Source organism: Neovison vison, chromosome 12, assembly GCF_020171115.1.
Source record: "Neovison vison isolate M4711 chromosome 12, ASM_NN_V1, whole genome shotgun sequence".
Classification (NCBI taxonomy): domain Eukaryota; kingdom Metazoa; phylum Chordata; class Mammalia; order Carnivora; family Mustelidae; genus Neogale; species Neogale vison.
This window is the reverse complement of record NC_058102.1, coordinates 107,183,637-107,202,366: the sequence shown is the minus strand read 5'-3', so window position 1 is coordinate 107,202,366 and position 18,730 is coordinate 107,183,637. Positions and strand designations below refer to the sequence as shown.

The window sequence follows — 18,730 nt, the reverse complement described above, 5'->3', positions numbered from 1 at the left end:
TCTGTCCTTCCCCTTGCTCATTCTCTCTCCCTCTCTCTCTCAAATAAATAAAATCTAAAAAAAAAAAAAAAAAAAAGGAAAAACTTAAAAAAATAAAACTTGGTATTTTTTAAAAAAGCAAAACCAACCAGCCAACCAAATACACCCTCAGTTTGGAACATGATCCATGCATCTGAACTGAGCAGCCAGTTTCTCCCAGAGCTGCAGATAATTTAAGATGATTTAATGTTAACTGTATGATTCTTTATGTTGGTCAAGGATTAAGAAGAGCTCAGATCTTAAGCACTTACTATCTTACACCATAGAACACAGGAAAACTTTAGTTCATATATCAGTTCATGTAGTAGCTACAACTTTCTGCCAGTTTAGGGTACATTACAAAATGTTTTTTTTTCTTTTTTGAAGTTTATTTATTTATTTAAGATTTTATTTATTTATTTGTCAGAGAGACAGAGAAAGAGAGTGCACATGCATGCACAAGCATGGGGAGCGGCAAGCAGAGGGAGAAGCAGTTTCCCCACTGAGCAAGGGATCATGACCTGAGCCGAAGACAGACACTTAACCGACTGAGCCACCCAGGCATCCCTATTTATTAGTTTTTAATAATCTCTACACCCATCATGGGGCTTGAACTCACGATCCCAAGATCAAGAGTCACGTGCTCTTCTGACTGAGCCAGCCAGACACCCCCAGAATGTGTTTAATAAATGCTATGTTTTGGGACACCTGGGTGGCTCAGTGGGTTAAGCCTCTACCTTTGGCTCAGGTCATGATCTCAGGATCCTGGGATTGAGCCCTGTATCGGGCTCTCCGCTCAGCAGGGAGCCTGTCCCCCCACAATGCCTGCCTACTTGTGCTCTCTCTCTCTCTCTCTGTGTCAAATAGATAAATAAAATATTTAAATAAAATAAAATAAATGTAATGTTTGATAAACATGAAAATTATGATAAGCAGGATATTAAATGAAGCATATAAAAGCAAATATGCAGTCCCTACAGTGATGCACTACAGACTAGACATGTTGCTGATGAAATCATCTGCAAGCTAATTCAATTTTAGCTCTGTCAGCTACATTTCTTAGTTTATACACTTATTTCAAACTGTGCCAAACTTTTAAAATTTATAGGTTTAAAATCAGAAAAAATGGAGGACTAGGCTGAAAGGGGATCCCAAAGATTCTCTTCCATTTTCCGCATAGCACTTTGTTACCAACATGCTTGGGGGACACACAGAATCACTCTACCTAAAATAAAAGGTTTGCGGGTCCTCCCTTATTGCAGTTAAATCAATTAGCTATCCTAACCGCTTAGTAGCATAAGTGATCAGATTTCTGTATACTGCTGCCAACGTCTGATTATCCTTCCCACCACACACATAGAGCAGGAAGTCAATCCTGAGCGTGCACCTGAGTGCAGAATTCAAAGATGTTCTTCAGATCCTGGGAAAGAGGCACTCAACCTCAATTGTTCCTGGGACCCCAAGAAAATAATTTCTTTATACTATGCTTTATTGTCTCCATTTGCAAACAAACAAGTGTTTGCTACTTAATGTCTGCACGGTGCTCTGAGAGCTGTAAAGGGCAGGTGCCATCTAATTACTGTTTTGTCATTATGCCAAAATGTTGACAACTCCAATTCCACTTTGTACCCTCAGCCAGCTGAATCAAAGAATTCTTGATAGTTACAACAGTAGCCAGTTACTTGAACAGTTACTTGAGTCAGTTACTTGAACACTTTGGCTGTGAAGTGGTAAGTGAAATGTTAAAAAAAAAAAAAGTAAACAACAAATCAAAAACTTCACTGAATTCCAGGCCTCGAAACTGAGAGAAATTGTCCCAAATTTAGAAAACACTTGGACAGGTTTTTGTACTGTTTTCATGTCCCTCCCAGAAGAGGGAAGACCTGTGTCTAGTGTTACTGACATCTTTAGGAATGACTGGTATTCGGGAAAACAGCAGGATCACATGATGTAGAGAGCTGATTTTTGTCTCCTAACCATCTTTCTTCCAGGGTGTGAAGAGTTAATTCTGGCTATTTTCTAGACCTTTAACCCTACCCTGTTGGCAGAAAAGGGAAGCTCTGCAACACGGCCAGGGCCGGTCCCTCAGACTCCTCTGGGTCTGGGATTATGTAAGAAATGTAAATGCTCTGGTTCATCCATATAGAACTTTCCAGAAAAGCCTGGCTCGGCCCCAGTACCTTTTCAAAATAGGAATCACCTTCAGACTCTGGCTCAGTAAGGCTTTAGACAGCAGAGTCCCAGGCCTGATGTGCAGTTACAAACCAGTTCTAAGTAAGATTGATCTTGACCCCTGCTTCCCTTTTGAAATATTTATCAAGTTATGACAAACCTATGAGGATGACCCTCGCTGGCAGAAAGAACCACAGCCTGAGGCTATGGAGAGGCAGGAAAGTTAGCTTTCCATCGCAGGGTGGTGATAGCCTGGAGTGTAGCCAGCCTTTGTCAGCCCCACAGTGTGTGCTTACTTCCCTCGGAAAAGAGAATTGAAACTGGCTAAGAATATTCTTTCTCTGCTTCCACCCCAGCCCTCAGTACTGAGCTCTGGAAGGAGGTCTAGGTGCAGTAACTGTCCCATCCCACAAACACAAAATAGTACTTCATGAAACTGGTATGTAGGAGCCTCACTTGACACCAACAACCTTCTGTCCTCTGCTCTCTCCGAATGCTCCGCCTTTCCCGCCTCCCCTTCCTCCCCGCCAGCAGTGGACGAGTCATTGTTTCCGGTAGTGGGTTTTCCTTCCTTCATACTCTCCCATTCTCTTCTTGCCCTGGGCCTCGCTCCTCTTCTCTCAGCCTGGCCCCTCCATGCCCAGGTCGTCAGCTTCGGCTCAAGGAGTCTCATTTGGAAGAAGCACTGAGTGGCCAGACTATTCCATGGAGAAAGGGCTAATGGGGAAGCAGCCACTAGAGGGGGACATAATTACACACAAGTGCATTCCCTGGGGACCACAGGGGGCCAGAGCCATCCAGGCGTCCACCTGTAAGCCCGGAGGTGTAAAACGGATGATCGGTGTATCTACCCACAGCACGCACACTCACACGTGTGCTCGTGCTCTCTCTCGCTCTTTCTCACACACATAACGCATGCACACAAATACCGACCTACCTCAGCTAGCTAACCAACCAGGGTCTTCAAGTGTTGCATGAACCCACACCAGGCCCCAGCCCAATACTGCTCCCAGTGCTGTCACTATCTCATTCCTTGCTAACTGTTGTTTTCACGGACCCATCCTTCTTTGGTGTCATACAGAACCTGCATCCTAGCACGATGGAACAATCAACCTGCACAGTGACTTAGAATGTGGTCTCCAGATGCAGACTAAGTTCAAATTCCCCGTTCCACTAGCTGTTTGGTCTTGAGCAAGTCACTGCTCTGTGCCATAGTTTCTTCATCTGTAAAATGGAACTCTCTCCACAGGGGGTACAGGTTAACTGTTGTGAAGAACAGCTAAGTCCATCTGTGTAAAGACCTTAAAAGAGGGGCGCCTGGATGGTTCAGTGGGTTAGAGCCTCTGCCTTCGCCTCAGGTCATGATCCCACGGTCCTGGGATCAAGCCCCACATCAGGCTCTCTGCTCAACAGGGAGCCTGCTTCCTCCTCTCTCTCTCTCTCTCTCTCTCTCTGATTGCCTCTCTGCCTACTTGTGATCTCTGTCTGCCAAATAAATAAATAAAATCTTAAAAAAAAAAAAGACCTTAAAAGAAAGTCTAATGCACAATAAATGCTCCATGGATATTAGATATTTTCATTATGGCCAGGAAGTATACTAGGAGGTGACATGCATCATCCCATTCAACTCTCCCCAAACTCTCAAGACGAAAAAACCACTAGTGCTATTTCACAGACAAGAAAACCAAGGCCCCAATGGGTTAAATAACTTGTCCAAAATCACAGAGCTTATAAGTAATAGAGTCAAGATTTTAAGCCAGAATCTGTCTGACAGCAAAGCCTATGTTCTTTTCACTCTAACACTGGGGGGAAAAATGCAGTCATCATGAGCTTATGATCTAAAAGATAAAAGACGAGTAGGGGAAACATAGTTGTTGTTGTTTTTTCTATGTTATTTTTATTTTACTAAGAAGGGCTCTCCCTTTAGGAAATATAACTTAATAGAAGTTTTATTTATTTTTTTAAGATTTTATTTATTCATTTAAGAGAGAGACAGAGTGCAAGCAGGGGGGAAAGGGAAAGGGAGAAGGAGAAGCAGATTCCCTGCTGAGCAGGTAGCCCAACATGGAGCTCCACCCCGCGACCTAGTGAGCATGACCAGGGCCGAAGGCAGACGCTTAAGAGACGGAGCCACCCAGGGGCCCCCAACAGAAGTTTTAAAGCAAGAGAAAGAGAACTGGGTAGAAGGAAGTTGCTCAGCAGTGGTGGCTGGTGTTGTGATCCCAGGTCAGCAGCATCGGTATCACCTGGGAGCTTGTTAGAAACACCAAGTCCCAGCCCCACCCCAGACTTCCTGACTCAGAAGGCTTTAAAGGCCTTGTGACGCATGCTCAAGTTTGAGATCCACTGCTCTAAGAAAAAGTGTGAGCGATGGTCATATAAACGTATGTTTATACGTTGAAGGCAGTAAGTTGGATGTTCCTCCAGCAGAAGAGCAGGGTGGGACTACCGGTGACTGAATGGAAGAGTTGCTCTTCCCGACTTTCGGAGGAGACAAGGAGGTGCGGAGAGACAGACGGCTTGCTCTACCCACAAGATCATGGCATCATGCACTCACACTTCTGCTATGTTTCCGTTCCTTTAACCTGCACATTTCTTAAAAACAGGAAATAACATTTAAAAAAATGTTTAACTGTCAGCAAACGTCTATCTACATAATTTGGGGGCACACCTGTGTGGGTTCTTTTTTCCCCCACAGTGCATTTATCAAAGAAAAACCAAAATAGCACTTATTAGATCTCTCCTCTGTGCCAGGTTCTGCACTAAGACCCTGCCTTTCCTGCGGATTTCCACCTCCCCACTCAGGGAATTCGGACAACCGTTCTGTGAATAGGAATTAGTTTCATTTTATAGATGAGGAAACTGAACCTCAAAGAATTTCAGTCACTTTGCCAAAGGCCATGTATCTATAATGGGAGAGCTGGGATTCCAGTGCCCAACTTCAGACTCCAAATCTGGTGGAGATTGAGCTCACGAGGCTGTCTTGGGAACAGAGGTGATCTAAGGAGCCCCCATGTCCCAGGCACTCAAGGAAGACACCCAGGGAAGCCACCCTCGGCCCTGGGTATTTTTTTGGGCCAGGCAGAACACTGAATGGCTCCTCTTTTCCATCCCCATCTGGATGTGTGCCATTCACCTCTCCTGTCAGAGAGCAGAGAATTGGGCAAATGAGGAGAAAGACCGCCAATTAAGAACATTTCTTTTTCTGTTTTCTTTTTTGTTTGTTTGTTTAAAGACTTTATTTAGGTATTTATTATTTATTTGAGAGAGAGAATGAGCAGTGGGGAGGGGCTGAGGGAGAGAGGGAGAGAGAGAAGCAAAGTCTCTACTGAGCAGGAAGCCTAATAAGAGGCTCAATCCCAGGACCCAGAGATCATGACCAGAGCCAAAGGGCAGTCATTCAACCAACTGAGAAACCCAGGTGCCCCCAAGAACTCTTTTTTTTTTTTTTCAAGGCAATCTAGTTTGTAAAAACAGTAGCGAAGTCCAAGCCACCAACTCAAACTTCCTGACTTCGGATACTGAATTCCAATTCCAGACAAGTAGGAGTTAAAGTTTCCTTGTTCTCGAAGGGGAAAAAAAAGCCAAAAATTCTTTGTAAAGGTGACTTTCTTTTCTATTTTTTTTTTTTGCAATTAACCTAACTGATGCCTCAAGATGGAAGAACCATAACTAAGTATGACAATGTAGGGCCGCTAGTCATACAGTATTCTTATTTTTTTTTTCTAAACCACTAAGGAAAAACTTCAGCCTATTCTCTAAATAAGTTTCCACCCTATGTAATAACCTTCCTCCACCAATACCTACTCAGCAGTTCTAGGCTTTCCTAGGTGACCCTCTAAACCAAAACATTTTATTTTCATCACTCTAATGGCACCAGGAAACACACCAGTAGGAGCAGGTGCTCTCCAGCTCACTGCTCCCTCCTAAATCCTTAAAGACAGAAACACCACTGCCACATCTCTGTCTATGTCAAAGCTCAAAGCAGTGCACAAAAATTGTTTTAACGTTTCCGAAGTACTGACTGACTGAAATCTACCTTTTTAGATGTTCACTGCTCTGGAAACAGCTGTATTTACACTTTTTTTTTTTTTTTAAGAGTTGCTTTGTCTATCTGCTTTGTAACAAGTACCTAAGGTTTTTGTTATTATTTACAAATGACAACTGATATTTAAGATTATTCGAGCATAATATTTCTAATCCTTTGGTTAGGTCCCTGAAAATATCAAAACAGACATTAGAGTTAATGCTCGGAGCGCCTGGGTGGCTCCGTGGGTTAAGCATCTGCCTTCCGCTGGGGTCGTGGTCCCAGGGTCCTCCGATCCAGTTGGCACGGGGCCCCGTGCTCAGCGGGGAGGCCGATTCTCTCTCTCTCTCTGCTATTCCCCTTTCTTATGCTCTCTCTGTCAAATCTTAACAAAATAAATAAAATAAAATAACTAGAGTTAATGCTGAAAACTTGCAAATTACTAATTACCAATGGCAACCCGTTTCGAGAAGGGGGTAGTGACCATTCATGGTGTGTGTGTGTGTGTGTGTGTATGAGTGTGATCATTAGTAGCACCCTCTTTCGCTCTACTGAGTTTTTCCAGTTTGGACAACAAATTGCGCAGTCGCCTTTCGTGGGTGCCCACGAGAGCAGGGACGGCCCCCTGAAGCTTGGAACGCCGCCTGCCCACCCCAGCCGCTGCACTCTGCGAATCTTGGCACCTCATCATGTGGTCGCCAAGTCCCCCTTCTGGTGCTTTGTGTCTCAGCGGAAGAAGATGAAGAAGTCTTCACGGGAAATTGTCCAGTGTAGACAGGTGTTGGAGAAATCCCGCCTTGGGTTTGGAACTTGGGGCCCTGGCGATGCCACGACTCCCAGAGCAGCGCCCATACACGGCCTGTACTGGGAGTCCCGGCACCTGACCACTGGGGGCGCTGTCACCAGTGCTACCCGGACCTGAGCGCCCACTGGATCCAGATCCAGAATGTGAAGGAGTCCCCGGCCAGCGTGCCTCCGACCCGCACTGGGGCAGTTCCACCACTCCCAGATCAAGTCCCCGCTATCCCAGCGGGTCCTGTGGCGCCAGCACAAGCCACGCGTCACCACCAAGAGACCCAACACCTTCTTTTGGATGCAGAACCTCCCTGTCCCCAGGTCTGCCCAAATAAAACCCCCTTCCCTCCGACAAATAGTAATAATGAAAATAAAAAATAAAGTGCACAGTCCACTTAAGGAGAGGGCTCTAGCTACCCAGACCCCAAACCCTTATTTAATGTGGTGGTTAAAGCCCATGTTTATAGGATATAACAAACTAATAATTTGGGAAAAGTAAACAAATAGTTCAGGGTATTCCTGGCAACTTGTTAATAGGAGAACAATTTTCACCTATTTTTTCCTTTTATTTACATCTTTATTTCGAAATGTTTATTCTATTTAAACATTTTTAATTACAGTGAAATATATATAATGTAAAACTTACCATCTTAACTATTTTTTGAGTATATAATTCAGTGGTGTTAAGTATATTCACATTGTGCAACAAATCTCTGGAACTTTCCATCTTGCAAAAATGAAACTCTATATCCAATAAACAATTCCCCATTTCTTCTTCCCCCAAGCCACTGGCAAACACCATTCTACTTTCTGTTTCTTTGACTTTGATTATTCTACATACCTCATATAAGTGAACTCATTTGTCTTCTTGTGACTAGCTTATTTCACTTAGCATTATGTTCTCAAGATGCCTTCACGTTGTAGCCTGCATCAGAATTTCCTTCCTTTTTACAGCTTTTCCATTTTCCATTGCATGTATAGACCAGGTTTTGCTCATCCAATCATCATCAATGGACACTTGGGTTGCTTCCACATTTTAGCTATTGTAAATAATGATGAATGTACAAATATCTCTTTGAGACCCTGCTCTCATATGGGGGGGGGAATATAAACCCAGAAGTGGAATTGCTGATTATACATGTGGTAGTTCTATTTTTAAATTTTTGAGGACCCACTATACTGTTTTCCTCAGGGGCTGAACCATTCTACATTCCCACCAACAGTATGGTCAGGGTTCCGATTTTTCTTTGTCTTTTTTTTTTTTTTTTAATTTTATTTATTTATTTGACAGACAGAGATCACAAGTAGGCAGAGAGGCAGGCAGAGAGAGAGGAAGGTTAGCAGGCTCCCCGCTGAGCAGAGAGCCCGATGTGGGACTCGATCCCAGGACTCCGGGATCATGACCTGAGCTGAAAGCAGAGGCTTTAACTCGCTGAGCCACCCAGCTGCCTTAGGGTTCCAATTTTTCTACATGTCACCAACACTTGTTTATTTTCTCTCTTATCAATAGTAGCTTCCTAATAGGTGTGGGGTGCTATCTTATTGTGCTTTTAATTTGCATTTCCCTAGCAGTTAGTGGTGGTTAGCATCTTTTCATTTGTCGTTGTCCATTTGTATATCATCTTTGGAGAAATGCCTATTCAAGTTCTTTGCCCATTTTAAAATCAAGCTATCTGTTCCTTTGCTGCTGCTTAAATCTCTTATTCACAATCAGTGAATGGAGTCCTTGCCCACTATTATCTTTAATATTCTCTAACCAAGAGGTGCCCCAAGGTACTCTCTTGTTTAGTAATACTAGAAATGAAGAGAATGTTGCTGTCGGGAAATCCTGAAGTTTGAAAGCAGTTGGAAAGGTACCATTTTATAAACCTCAGCTATCCATTGCTATTGCTTGTCCAAACTCTTGGAGAAGTTTTGATATGCCCAAAATCTTTCATAAAGATATTATGTTATTACTACTCTCATTCATTTCAGTTCAGCAACATTTACAGGGTGCCTGCTATATAATGGACATTGTGCCATGGAGACTTTAGAGTTAATATAAAACACACATCAGGGGTGCTGGGGTGGCTCAGTCAGTTAAAGGACTGACTTGATTTCAGCTCAGATCATGATCTCCGGGTCCTGGGATCAAGCTCCAAGTCGGGCTCACCACTCACATGACGTTTGCTTCTCTCCCTCCTCCTCTGCCCCTCTTCCTGCTCACACACACTCTCTCTTGCTCAAATAAATAAATAAATAAATCTTAAAACACACACACACACACAAATATTTTAACTCCTTTGATCTAATAATACCTACCAGCAAGACTCTGGGTCATTAGTTTTGGATCTATGTTTTTTTTGAATGAGTTTAAAAAGCTACAGATGTCTTCTGATCTTCCCTGCCAGATCTTCCCTCTCTGAATGAGGAAGTATACACACCCTTAAGTTAGCTTGATATTTGGGTTGGGCCTCTCAATTTTCCCAGGCCTCACCCAGGTGAAAAACACACCCTATTTGCAAATCTTGTCCCTTAAAAATTCTTGGTAAAGTTTTGGAGAGACTTCTATACAAGGCTATCATTTCTGCTTCTTTACAGAAGCTTATTTAGAAAAAACTTCTTTCTGGTTGCAACTTGCTGAATAATACACAAAAATCTCAACAAGCCTTAAAATATGTACTTGAACTGCCTGCTCCTTCTTGCCTCCCCAACTCCCAGGAGAAGCCCAGGGAACTAGAGCAAGAAGCAGGGACCATGTTCCAAGGCAAGCTTATGGCCCTCGACTACCACAACTCTGCTGGCTTCAACCACGAAGATGAACCAGAATTTAGAAACTTGATTGTTTGGCTCGAAGACCAGAAAATCAGACAGTACAAGATTGAAGGTGGAGGTAATTGAAGAAATATCCACAGTAGTGACTGGCCCAAGTTCTTTGAAAAATATCTCAGAGATGTTAACTGTCCTTTCAAGATTCAAGATGGGCAAGAAACAATTGACCGGGTTCTTGGTTTAGCTGTAGGACTTGAGTCTGGAGATAATGCTGAAACATACAAGGACTTGGGACATGATAATACAAAAAATGCCAGTGGTGTAGAGGCATTGATCCATTTGGATGTAAATAATCCTGACTTTAAGGTTGCTGTAATGGCCTTGGGTAACCTTCTTCAGATTCCCCATCAGGATGGCTACCTGGTAATGCTTAAGGCAATTCGCATTTTGGTTCAGGATGCAGTTGCTACAGCAAATCAAACAAAAGAGGGCTTTCCTGTTGCTTTAGACAAACATACTCTTGGTTTTGACACAGGAAATGCAGTTCTTAATGAAACTGCTCCAATTCTGTGATTGCTGCACATAGAAGAGGTTGGAGAGCTACAGACAAAACTTCGTGAAGCCACAGTAGCCGATCAGGCAATTACTGCAGATCCACAGCCAGACCACAGACTGGGGGACACTTTAGGATTTCAGCTTCTCACCCAGTTAGTAAATTGGGAACCATGTATGCTCTGACATGTGTTTGGAAATCCAGTGTCACATTTTCGAGGGAAGACTGCCAGAAAATTGTCCACATTCTACTGATTTACCATCACTGCTTTTTCTTCAATAAAATTCAGGAAGGTGGGGGAAAAAAATGGTTATCCACAGGATTTTCTACATCGGTATCCATCTTCTTCAGGTTATAAGGGTCTCTGCTCCATGACACTCTCCATACATTTTTGTGCCCCAAATCTGAACCTAAACCAAAACCCCCAAGAAACTACTGCATGTGAAAATAATCTCTGAACTGCCTTAGGAACAATCCATACCTTCCAGGGTTGAGAAGACAGCAGGAATAATCTAGGCTCATGGTCTCCTAGAGTGTTACTACTGGAAAGGTCCCTGAAGATTATCCAGTCAAACTGCCCTTGTGTCACATGAGGAAACTGAGAGCCAAAAAAGGGACACATTTTCTCAAAGCTGTACAAAGTCACCATGTGACAACACAGGCCTCCTGTGATGCCACACCTCTTTTTCTCCACTGATGTTCATATCCTGAGATGCCTCTTAATGTTTACTTTCCTATTTACTCAATGTGAAAACAATCGTATTACTGAAAATCCTTGAAATGTTTGAATGTCTTAAACAAAAGCCTCCGTATTAATAAAATTCCAGAGTTCCACTCAAGAAAACGTTTTGCTAGAACTAGAATCAAGTGGCCAGCTTCTAGAGAAAGAGCTCTAGGCACCGCTAAATGAGGCACCTCTCTCAGACTTGAAAACAATGGTCTGTCTAGAGGAGGAAAACCCCTAAGCTCCTTTTCTTCAGGTCATGCTCCCCCTACAAACACACTCCCCCGGCCCCATGTGTGGTCTGGCACTTTGTTTTGTGTTCAGTAGGATTAAGGTGTTTGGGATTCATACTTTGACATCAATACAAACACCTCTACATTCTCAGAACAACGACAACAACAAAAAGTGACTTTCATGTAGAGTTTAAGGTAAAAGTTCAGGCATCAGTGACTGAGAAAAATACAAGGCGGGAAACACTCTAGGAGAAGAGTATTAGCTCAGGTATGGCCCGAATTGTGACATCTTATTGCCACAGCACATCTGAGGCATCTAGGTGACTAACAGTACAGTCTATCATTTCAGAAAGGTTATAAAAATCTATGGGCCTCACACCATGTGTAATGTGGGTGAAGTAGGAAACTTGTAAGAATTTTTGCTTCTCCATTTCCTGATTTAGGAACAGGAGAGGTGGGTGGGTGTGTGAGTGGGTGGGGGTCTAAAATATCTTGTGCTTATTAGTGAATCTGTAGATACTTGGTCTAATGTTGGTCTCTTGAGCAAAGAGAGGCGGCCAAAAGTTAATCTCACATACCAAATAGGGAACCTATTCAAAATCTTGTTTGGGTCCTCAAAGAATCAATAAAACCATTTTCCTTTTCTGATAAATACATCAGATTGTCCTGCGTCATGTTGTATGGAGCCGTGAGCTCATTAAGAGTACAGAGGGTAATTTTCTCTGATCTGAAGATTCTTGGTTTCGGCATAGTTAAAAGGAAACGCTGAAATCCCATCGTCTGTGTGGGCATTTAAGACCCAGGAGCCACATTCTAAAAGAGAGCACTGCCCTGGTTCCGTAAAACCCAGTTTATAAACCGACAGACATGTGCTTGCAGCCTCTTAAACCAAGTCCAATAGTCGCTGTATTTTATTTTAAAAGTATCTCTGCGTTAGTAGATACAAATATACTCTCAGTACAACTGTCTATACAATTTATAGTCCAAGAGGCTGGTGAGAAGAAAAAAGACCATAAAGCAAAGGCTTAGGGACGGCTGCTCCCTTCTAAGCGCAAAGAAAGCTGACACGATGCGAGGGCATGGTGGCGCTCCCGTCAGTCCACAGTTCAGCTACAAAGTGCGGAAGTGGAGGGAAGTTTTTAATGTATAAAGTACCGCATTGATGTCTGGAAACAACCAGAAGATGCTAGAAGGGAGCAGGAATGGGTTGAGGGCTGAGGAGTGTCACTGTTAAGCTAAGGTAGTGATGAATAAAGCCGAGTTTCTCCGTAATTTGAGGCACAAGACCGGAGAGAAAGGGATCGTAGGAAGCAGCCCCGTTGGGGAGGACTGGGGGTGTGATAACAGGGACGTGTTAAGGGGCATTAGGAACAGTAAAAAAAAAAGGGGGGGGGAGGAGAATTGGAGTGATGATTATTGAGTACTACCACTGGGAGGAGGGTCTTAGCCGGGATAATAAAGGGAGAAGGGTGTAAAGGAAGGGTCTGGAATGGTAGGGGTAAACTCTGGGAAAAGACTGCTCAGACGTCAGCAGCCAAGAAAAAGAGAAGGAACGGGGTTGGGGCGTGGCCCAGAAAGGGAATGGCTCAACAGCGGGCTACGGGGTGAAAAGGAGAAGGGTGGGGAAGAGCCTGGCTGACAGCTGCTCTCAGATGGCGCTTACAGGGTTAAAAAATCGGGGCGCCCAGACTAGGAAGAACTCGGTTTCCAAGGTAACGGCTCCGACAGTTCCGGCAGCGCAGGCTCGTACCATTGCGCGGGCGCGCGCGGGGGGGAGCGCGGCGGGAGGGGACGCGCGAAGGAGCAGTCGGGCAGAGGGGTCCGGCCCGGACTCTACCAAACGCCCGGCCCGCCTGCTCGCCCCGGGCCCGGCGCCGAGCCGCGCTCCGGCCGCGCCGGCCGCGGCGTCCTCCGTGCCCGGGCCGGCAGCTCCCAACTGGCCGCGGACGGCGGGGGGAGAAGGAACGTGCGCCCGGTGGCCCGGATTGGCCTCCAGGTCCCCCCGCCTGGGCGGCGGAGTGCGGGCGGCCCGGGCTGGGAGGTTTGAAAAGCGGGCGAGAGACAAAGGCAGCAGGAAGCCTCCTCGGCGCCCGGAGCCCGTGCTCGCAGCCCCCGGGGCCCCCCAGCCGGCCCGCCGGCCCGGAGCAGCAGCAGCGGCGGCCGGCGGCGGCAGTAGCAGGAGGCAGAGGATGCGGCAGGGGGCGTGGGAGCGGCAGCGGAGCGGGCGGAGCGGCGCGGCCCGAGCGCGGCGTGGTTAGACCCGAGGCGGCGGAGGCGGCGGAGGCGGCGGCCCGGCCAGGCTCGGGAGTGAGTGAGAGGGCGCCTTCCCCGCCCGGGATGTGAGGACCGAGCGGAGCCCGGGGCGGGGGGAGGGAAGGGAAGGGAGGCGAAGCCGGCAGGAAGGAAGGAAGGACGGACGGACCAGGAGGAGGAGCGGCGGCGGCGGCCGGAGCCGGAAGGCGGGGAGGGGCCGTCCGTTGGGCCCGAGGCGGCGGCGGCGGCGGCGGCAGCGGCTGGGGCGAACCGCTCTTGTCGCCTCTCGGGACAGGAGCGGCGGGGCCCGCGCCTCCTCCCCCCCGGCGCCGCGGAGGGGGGAGGAGGAAGATGGAGACCCACATCTCGTGCTTGTTCCCCGAGCTGCTGGCCATGATCTTCGGCTACCTGGACGTCCGGGATAAGGGGCGCGCGGCGCAGGTGTGCACGGCCTGGCGGGACGCCGCCTACCACAAGTCGGTGTGGCGGGGGGTGGAGGCCAAGCTGCACCTGCGCCGGGCCAACCCGTCGCTGTTCCCCAGCCTGCAGGCCCGGGGTATCCGCCGTGTGCAGATCCTGAGCCTCCGCCGCAGCCTCAGCTACGTGATCCAGGGCATGGCCAACATCGAGAGTCTCAACCTAAGCGGCTGCTACAACCTCACTGACAACGGGCTGGGCCACGCGTTTGTGCAGGAGATCGGCTCCCTGCGTGCCCTCAACCTGAGCCTCTGCAAGCAGATCACCGACAGCAGCCTGGGCCGCATAGCCCAGTACCTCAAGGGCTTGGAGGTGCTGGAGCTGGGGGGTTGCAGCAACATCACCAACACCGGCCTTCTGCTCATCGCCTGGGGCCTGCAGCGCCTCAAGAGCCTTAATCTCCGCAGCTGCCGCCACCTCTCGGACGTGGGCATCGGGCACCTGGCCGGCATGACGCGCAGCGCGGCCGAGGGCTGCCTGGGCCTGGAGCAGCTCACGCTGCAGGACTGCCAGAAGCTCACCGACCTTTCTCTAAAGCACATCTCCCGGGGGCTGACGGGCCTGAGGCTCCTCAACCTCAGCTTCTGCGGGGGCATCTCGGACGCGGGCCTCCTGCACCTGTCGCACATGGGCAGCCTCCGCAGCCTTAACCTGCGCTCCTGCGATAACATCAGCGACACGGGCATCATGCATCTGGCCATGGGCAGCCTGCGCCTCTCAGGGCTGGATGTGTCCTTCTGTGACAAGGTGGGGGACCAGAGCCTGGCTTACATAGCCCAGGGCCTGGACGGCCTCAAGTCCCTGTCCCTCTGCTCCTGCCACATCAGCGATGATGGCATCAACCGCATGGTGCGGCAGATGCACGGGCTGCGCACGCTCAACATCGGACAGTGTGTGCGCATCACAGACAAGGGCCTAGAGCTGATCGCGGAGCACCTGAGCCAGCTCACCGGCATAGACCTGTATGGCTGTACCCGGATCACCAAGCGCGGCCTGGAGCGCATCACGCAGCTGCCCTGCCTCAAGGTACTCAACCTGGGACTCTGGCAGATGACGGACAGTGAGAAGGTCAGGTGAGGGCGGAGGCACCTGCTCCCCCGTCCCGCCCTGTTTATCCTCGGGTCACCACCACGCCCCCGCCCCCCTCACTCGACATGCACACTTACACAGAGATCATTGCAGCGGATGAGATGGGGGCAGGGACACGAAGCCTCAGGCTCATTTTCTCCGGCACCTCGGCCCACTACACGCCCATTCCCATTGCATCTGGGGTTCCTCTGCTACCCCTACCTTCCTCCCCTCTTGTTTCCCCTGACGATGAAGGGACGGATTCAGCTACTTACCCACCCACTCCTCTCTGCAGGGGGATGGAGGACTGTTTGAGCTACTGTATCCCCACTGCTTTGCATTTGGAAACGGGGGAGGGGGTGGGGAGTGACTAGTCCTTAAGACCCTGGGGAGTTGAGGAAAATGTCTGCCTTCACTTAAGCTTTCATTTGAATACTGTGATCTGGTTTTTATTTTGAAATGTATAAAGAGCAAACCCAACTACCACGGCCTTTTCACCCTTCTTCCTTCCACTTTGTAACTAATCCCAGGCTCTTCTCATCACTTCTACAGTACTCTGCTATTCACGCTCATTTCCTTTTGTCTTTCTTTTTCGTGTTTTTGTTTTTTGAAGAAATTTGAAATCACGGTCCTTTTTTTTCTGCTGAATATAGTCTATATATTATATATATATAAATTATATATATATATACATATATATATGTCTGGCTACCTCGTTTTAGTTTACTTTTTTCTCTGAAGCCCTGGAATTCTACAAGAGAGATATTTTGAGACTGAAACATTTTTGTGCCTAGACTGGAAAGATGCCCATTGGGTTTGTACGTCTTTTTTGTTTTGGCTTCTTCCCAAACCCCATCCATCCAATGTGTCCCGCTTCCACATTCTGGCTATCGTTTTTTCTCCCTGCCCATTGGGATTTTGAGGGCCCAACGGTGTTCGTAAATCTTGACTTAATTTATAGCACAAATGTGTGGAAGAAATGAGAGTCGAACTTTTGTTTGTTTGTTCGTTTGAGATGCAGATTGTGTCTTGAAAATGATTATTATATATGCAAATTCTGCCCTACCCTCACCCTCTTCCAAGTTTCCCCACAAAAAGGTCACACGGTGAGGCTTCCTGTTGGAAGCGGAGGAGCAGAGTTGGCCTGCGGAGCCCCTGGGGCTCTAACATGAAGGGGAGGAGACTGAAACTCATGTCTTATCTCTGTTAATAAAACGGGAGTTCGTGGGTTTTACAACAATCTGTTTCTAAATGGAGGAATAGATGACTTTCTTTATTTTGGTGGGGGTTGGGACTTGTGGCTTTAAAAAAAAAAATCGCTTTTGAGTAGGATGTATATTTTTGTTGGGAGTTTTTGTTCGTTTGTTTATTTTTTTAGAATCCTCCACAGCAACATGCGAGACCATGGAGTTAAAGAAACCCAGAGACCTTTATCAATTAATTGTACTGTTTGTGAATTTGTATAAATAATAACAAAGATCCTCTTAAAACGTTTATATTCTTACAGTAAAAGGTTAAACTGATATTTATATAATAAAAGAGGAAATATGAAGTATGTTTTGGAAAAAAAACAAAACAAAAACAAAAAACCTTGTATCTGTGAATTATTTTGAAGGCAGTGTGTGTTTGGGTACTTGCCAAAGTAGGAGGTGCTGTCTGTACTCTAGGAGGAAATAAGGTATAGAGTTCAGTGCATCCTATGTGCTGTGAGTAAGCTCATGGTTACAAAATTATTCTGTATAAGGTTTACTACTGACCTCTAAATGTTTTGTTGCTAGAAATGTGACTGGACTGGAGATTTATATAATTTTCGGCTTTAAACTGTCAACAACATGGAAATTGAAAGAAACTGAAGAAAATGGAACTTAAAAAAAAAAAACAAACCTCGATCTGTTAAGAGTCACAATTTCCCCAGGGTGGAAATGAGATCCAGGGGTCCTGTTGAAAAATGGGTCCAGAGATGTGGAAGTGGGGAAGAAAAGACTGGTTTCTTTCCACTCTGAGTGGGTGTGGGGAGGATGTGAAGGGTGGAGGGAACTGAAGCCATTGTTCAGAAAAGTTAAAAGAGCGCTGTCCTTGCCTGCCCGCTCACTTGCTCAGTCATGCATGCTGAATCTCACAGTGTGAGTGAGGGTCCTGGTGGAGAGGAGGAAGGCAGTTCAGCCCCTCTTTTTAACATTCTCCTCCAGGCCCCGCTGCATTTAAGCACTTTCCTGGGGGATGGGGAAGTTGGCCAGGAGTTCTTGCACATTTGCATTTTAAGCACTCACAGCGCCGAAGCTCGCCACTCAGATCCACTATGGTGAGGGCTCTTAGGCTGAATTCGGGGCGGAGAAATGAATACCAACAATTCTAGCAAAGGGTTCCCTCTGGTAGACAATAACTAAATAATCAACACCCCTGTGACCGGGCTGCGGAAGTGGCAGGGCATAAATACTCCAACAGTGGAGTAATTCACATTCCTGGTTTCACATAGGTCTTTCTTAGCTGTTTCTGAGATTATTTTTAAACAAACAAATACAGATCCCAGCAAGGACTAATAAGAGCGGTATAAAACTTGCCTGCAAAGACATCTCTTTCCAGGAAGAGAGCTAGAACCCAAGTTTCTCTCGGGGTGAGATTGTTTTGTAAAATTTCCAAGCTTTCTGCTTGAGCATATCACAAAAGGGGCATTGTTCCTTTTTGGAGAGCCATCACAATTGGGTCTAATTGAGCCTGACACTAGATCCATCTTCCTTTTCTTTGGGGAAGGTGTGGATCTCTTTCTTCCCTCTTAGGTTACAGTGCTTATTGCCTGAAAAAAAAAAAAAAATGTGAACCCTAGTAAGAAGTCGGGACCTGGAATTAGGGTCAGCTTTCTAATTTAGCATTTGGCACTATACTGCATTAAGCTTCCACAAGCTGTGAGTTCTCGGACTGTTTTTCTTCCTCCAAAAGACTGCATGACTATGGATTCGGTCAATAAAAATTTGAGCACCTCCTAAGTCTTCCACTCTGTGCTCACATTCTTCATTTTAATGCACAAAATAATCCTACCAACTACCGGGAAGGCTTTAACACTTTCCTATTTGGTTGTTTTTTGTTTTGTTTTTGTTTTTGTTTTTACTTGGAAGGCTGAGATAAGTTTGACTAAAGGTCGGTAAATCAATGTTTGAAAGTGAAGATCACGGGCCTACTGTCCTCAGCCTAAACTGGGTATACTTAAGAATATATCTGGAGTGTCTCTGGAAATGATGAATAAACCATTTACTTTCATTGGCCAAGGTTAACTGTTTATCTCTCAACCTTTGTGGATGGAAAGAAAGGAGTATGTGTTGAGAACCTGGGGAATGCTTTGCATGGTACCTGTAAATTTCTCCTTTCAGTCCTCAAAGCAGCCTGTTGAAACAGGTATCCTGATTTCCAGATACGTAGTACTCCTCTGAAGTCACTCCGCCACTAACGGAGGGAGACCAGGACTCACACCAGGGCCAGCTCCCAAGGCCAGCTCCCTTCTGTACTCAGCGATGGTTCAGTTACTGACCCTACCTTGAGTTCAGTGAGGTGACCTCACAGGAGTGAGTGGTAGCTGTCTGATCACCGTGTGGACAAGCGCAGGCTACAGGGCCGTCCTTAAAGGGAATTTGGGTGGATCCTATCTCCACCGTATCTACTGGAAT

At 46.5% G+C, this 18,730-nt stretch overlaps 2 protein-coding genes and 2 pseudogenes across 3 annotated transcripts in view; 3 read left to right on the top strand and 1 right to left on the bottom strand.

Annotated features, from left to right (window-relative positions):
- WNT5B (Wnt family member 5B) overlaps positions 1-18,730 on the bottom strand; it is a 107,680-nt gene that overhangs the window by 32,700 nt on the left and 56,250 nt on the right. The gene's annotated exons all lie outside the window — the stretch shown is intronic.
- On the top strand, positions 6,732-9,731 carry LOC122892280 (annotated as a pseudogene).
- Positions 9,749-13,616, top strand: LOC122892279 (annotated as a pseudogene).
- FBXL14 (F-box and leucine rich repeat protein 14) lies at positions 13,780-15,713 on the top strand. Its single transcript, XM_044229444.1, has one exon. It carries the CDS (start codon positions 13,878-13,880, stop codon positions 15,078-15,080), a length of 1,203 nt encoding a protein of 400 aa, XP_044085379.1. The 5' UTR covers positions 13,780-13,877; the 3' UTR covers positions 15,081-15,713.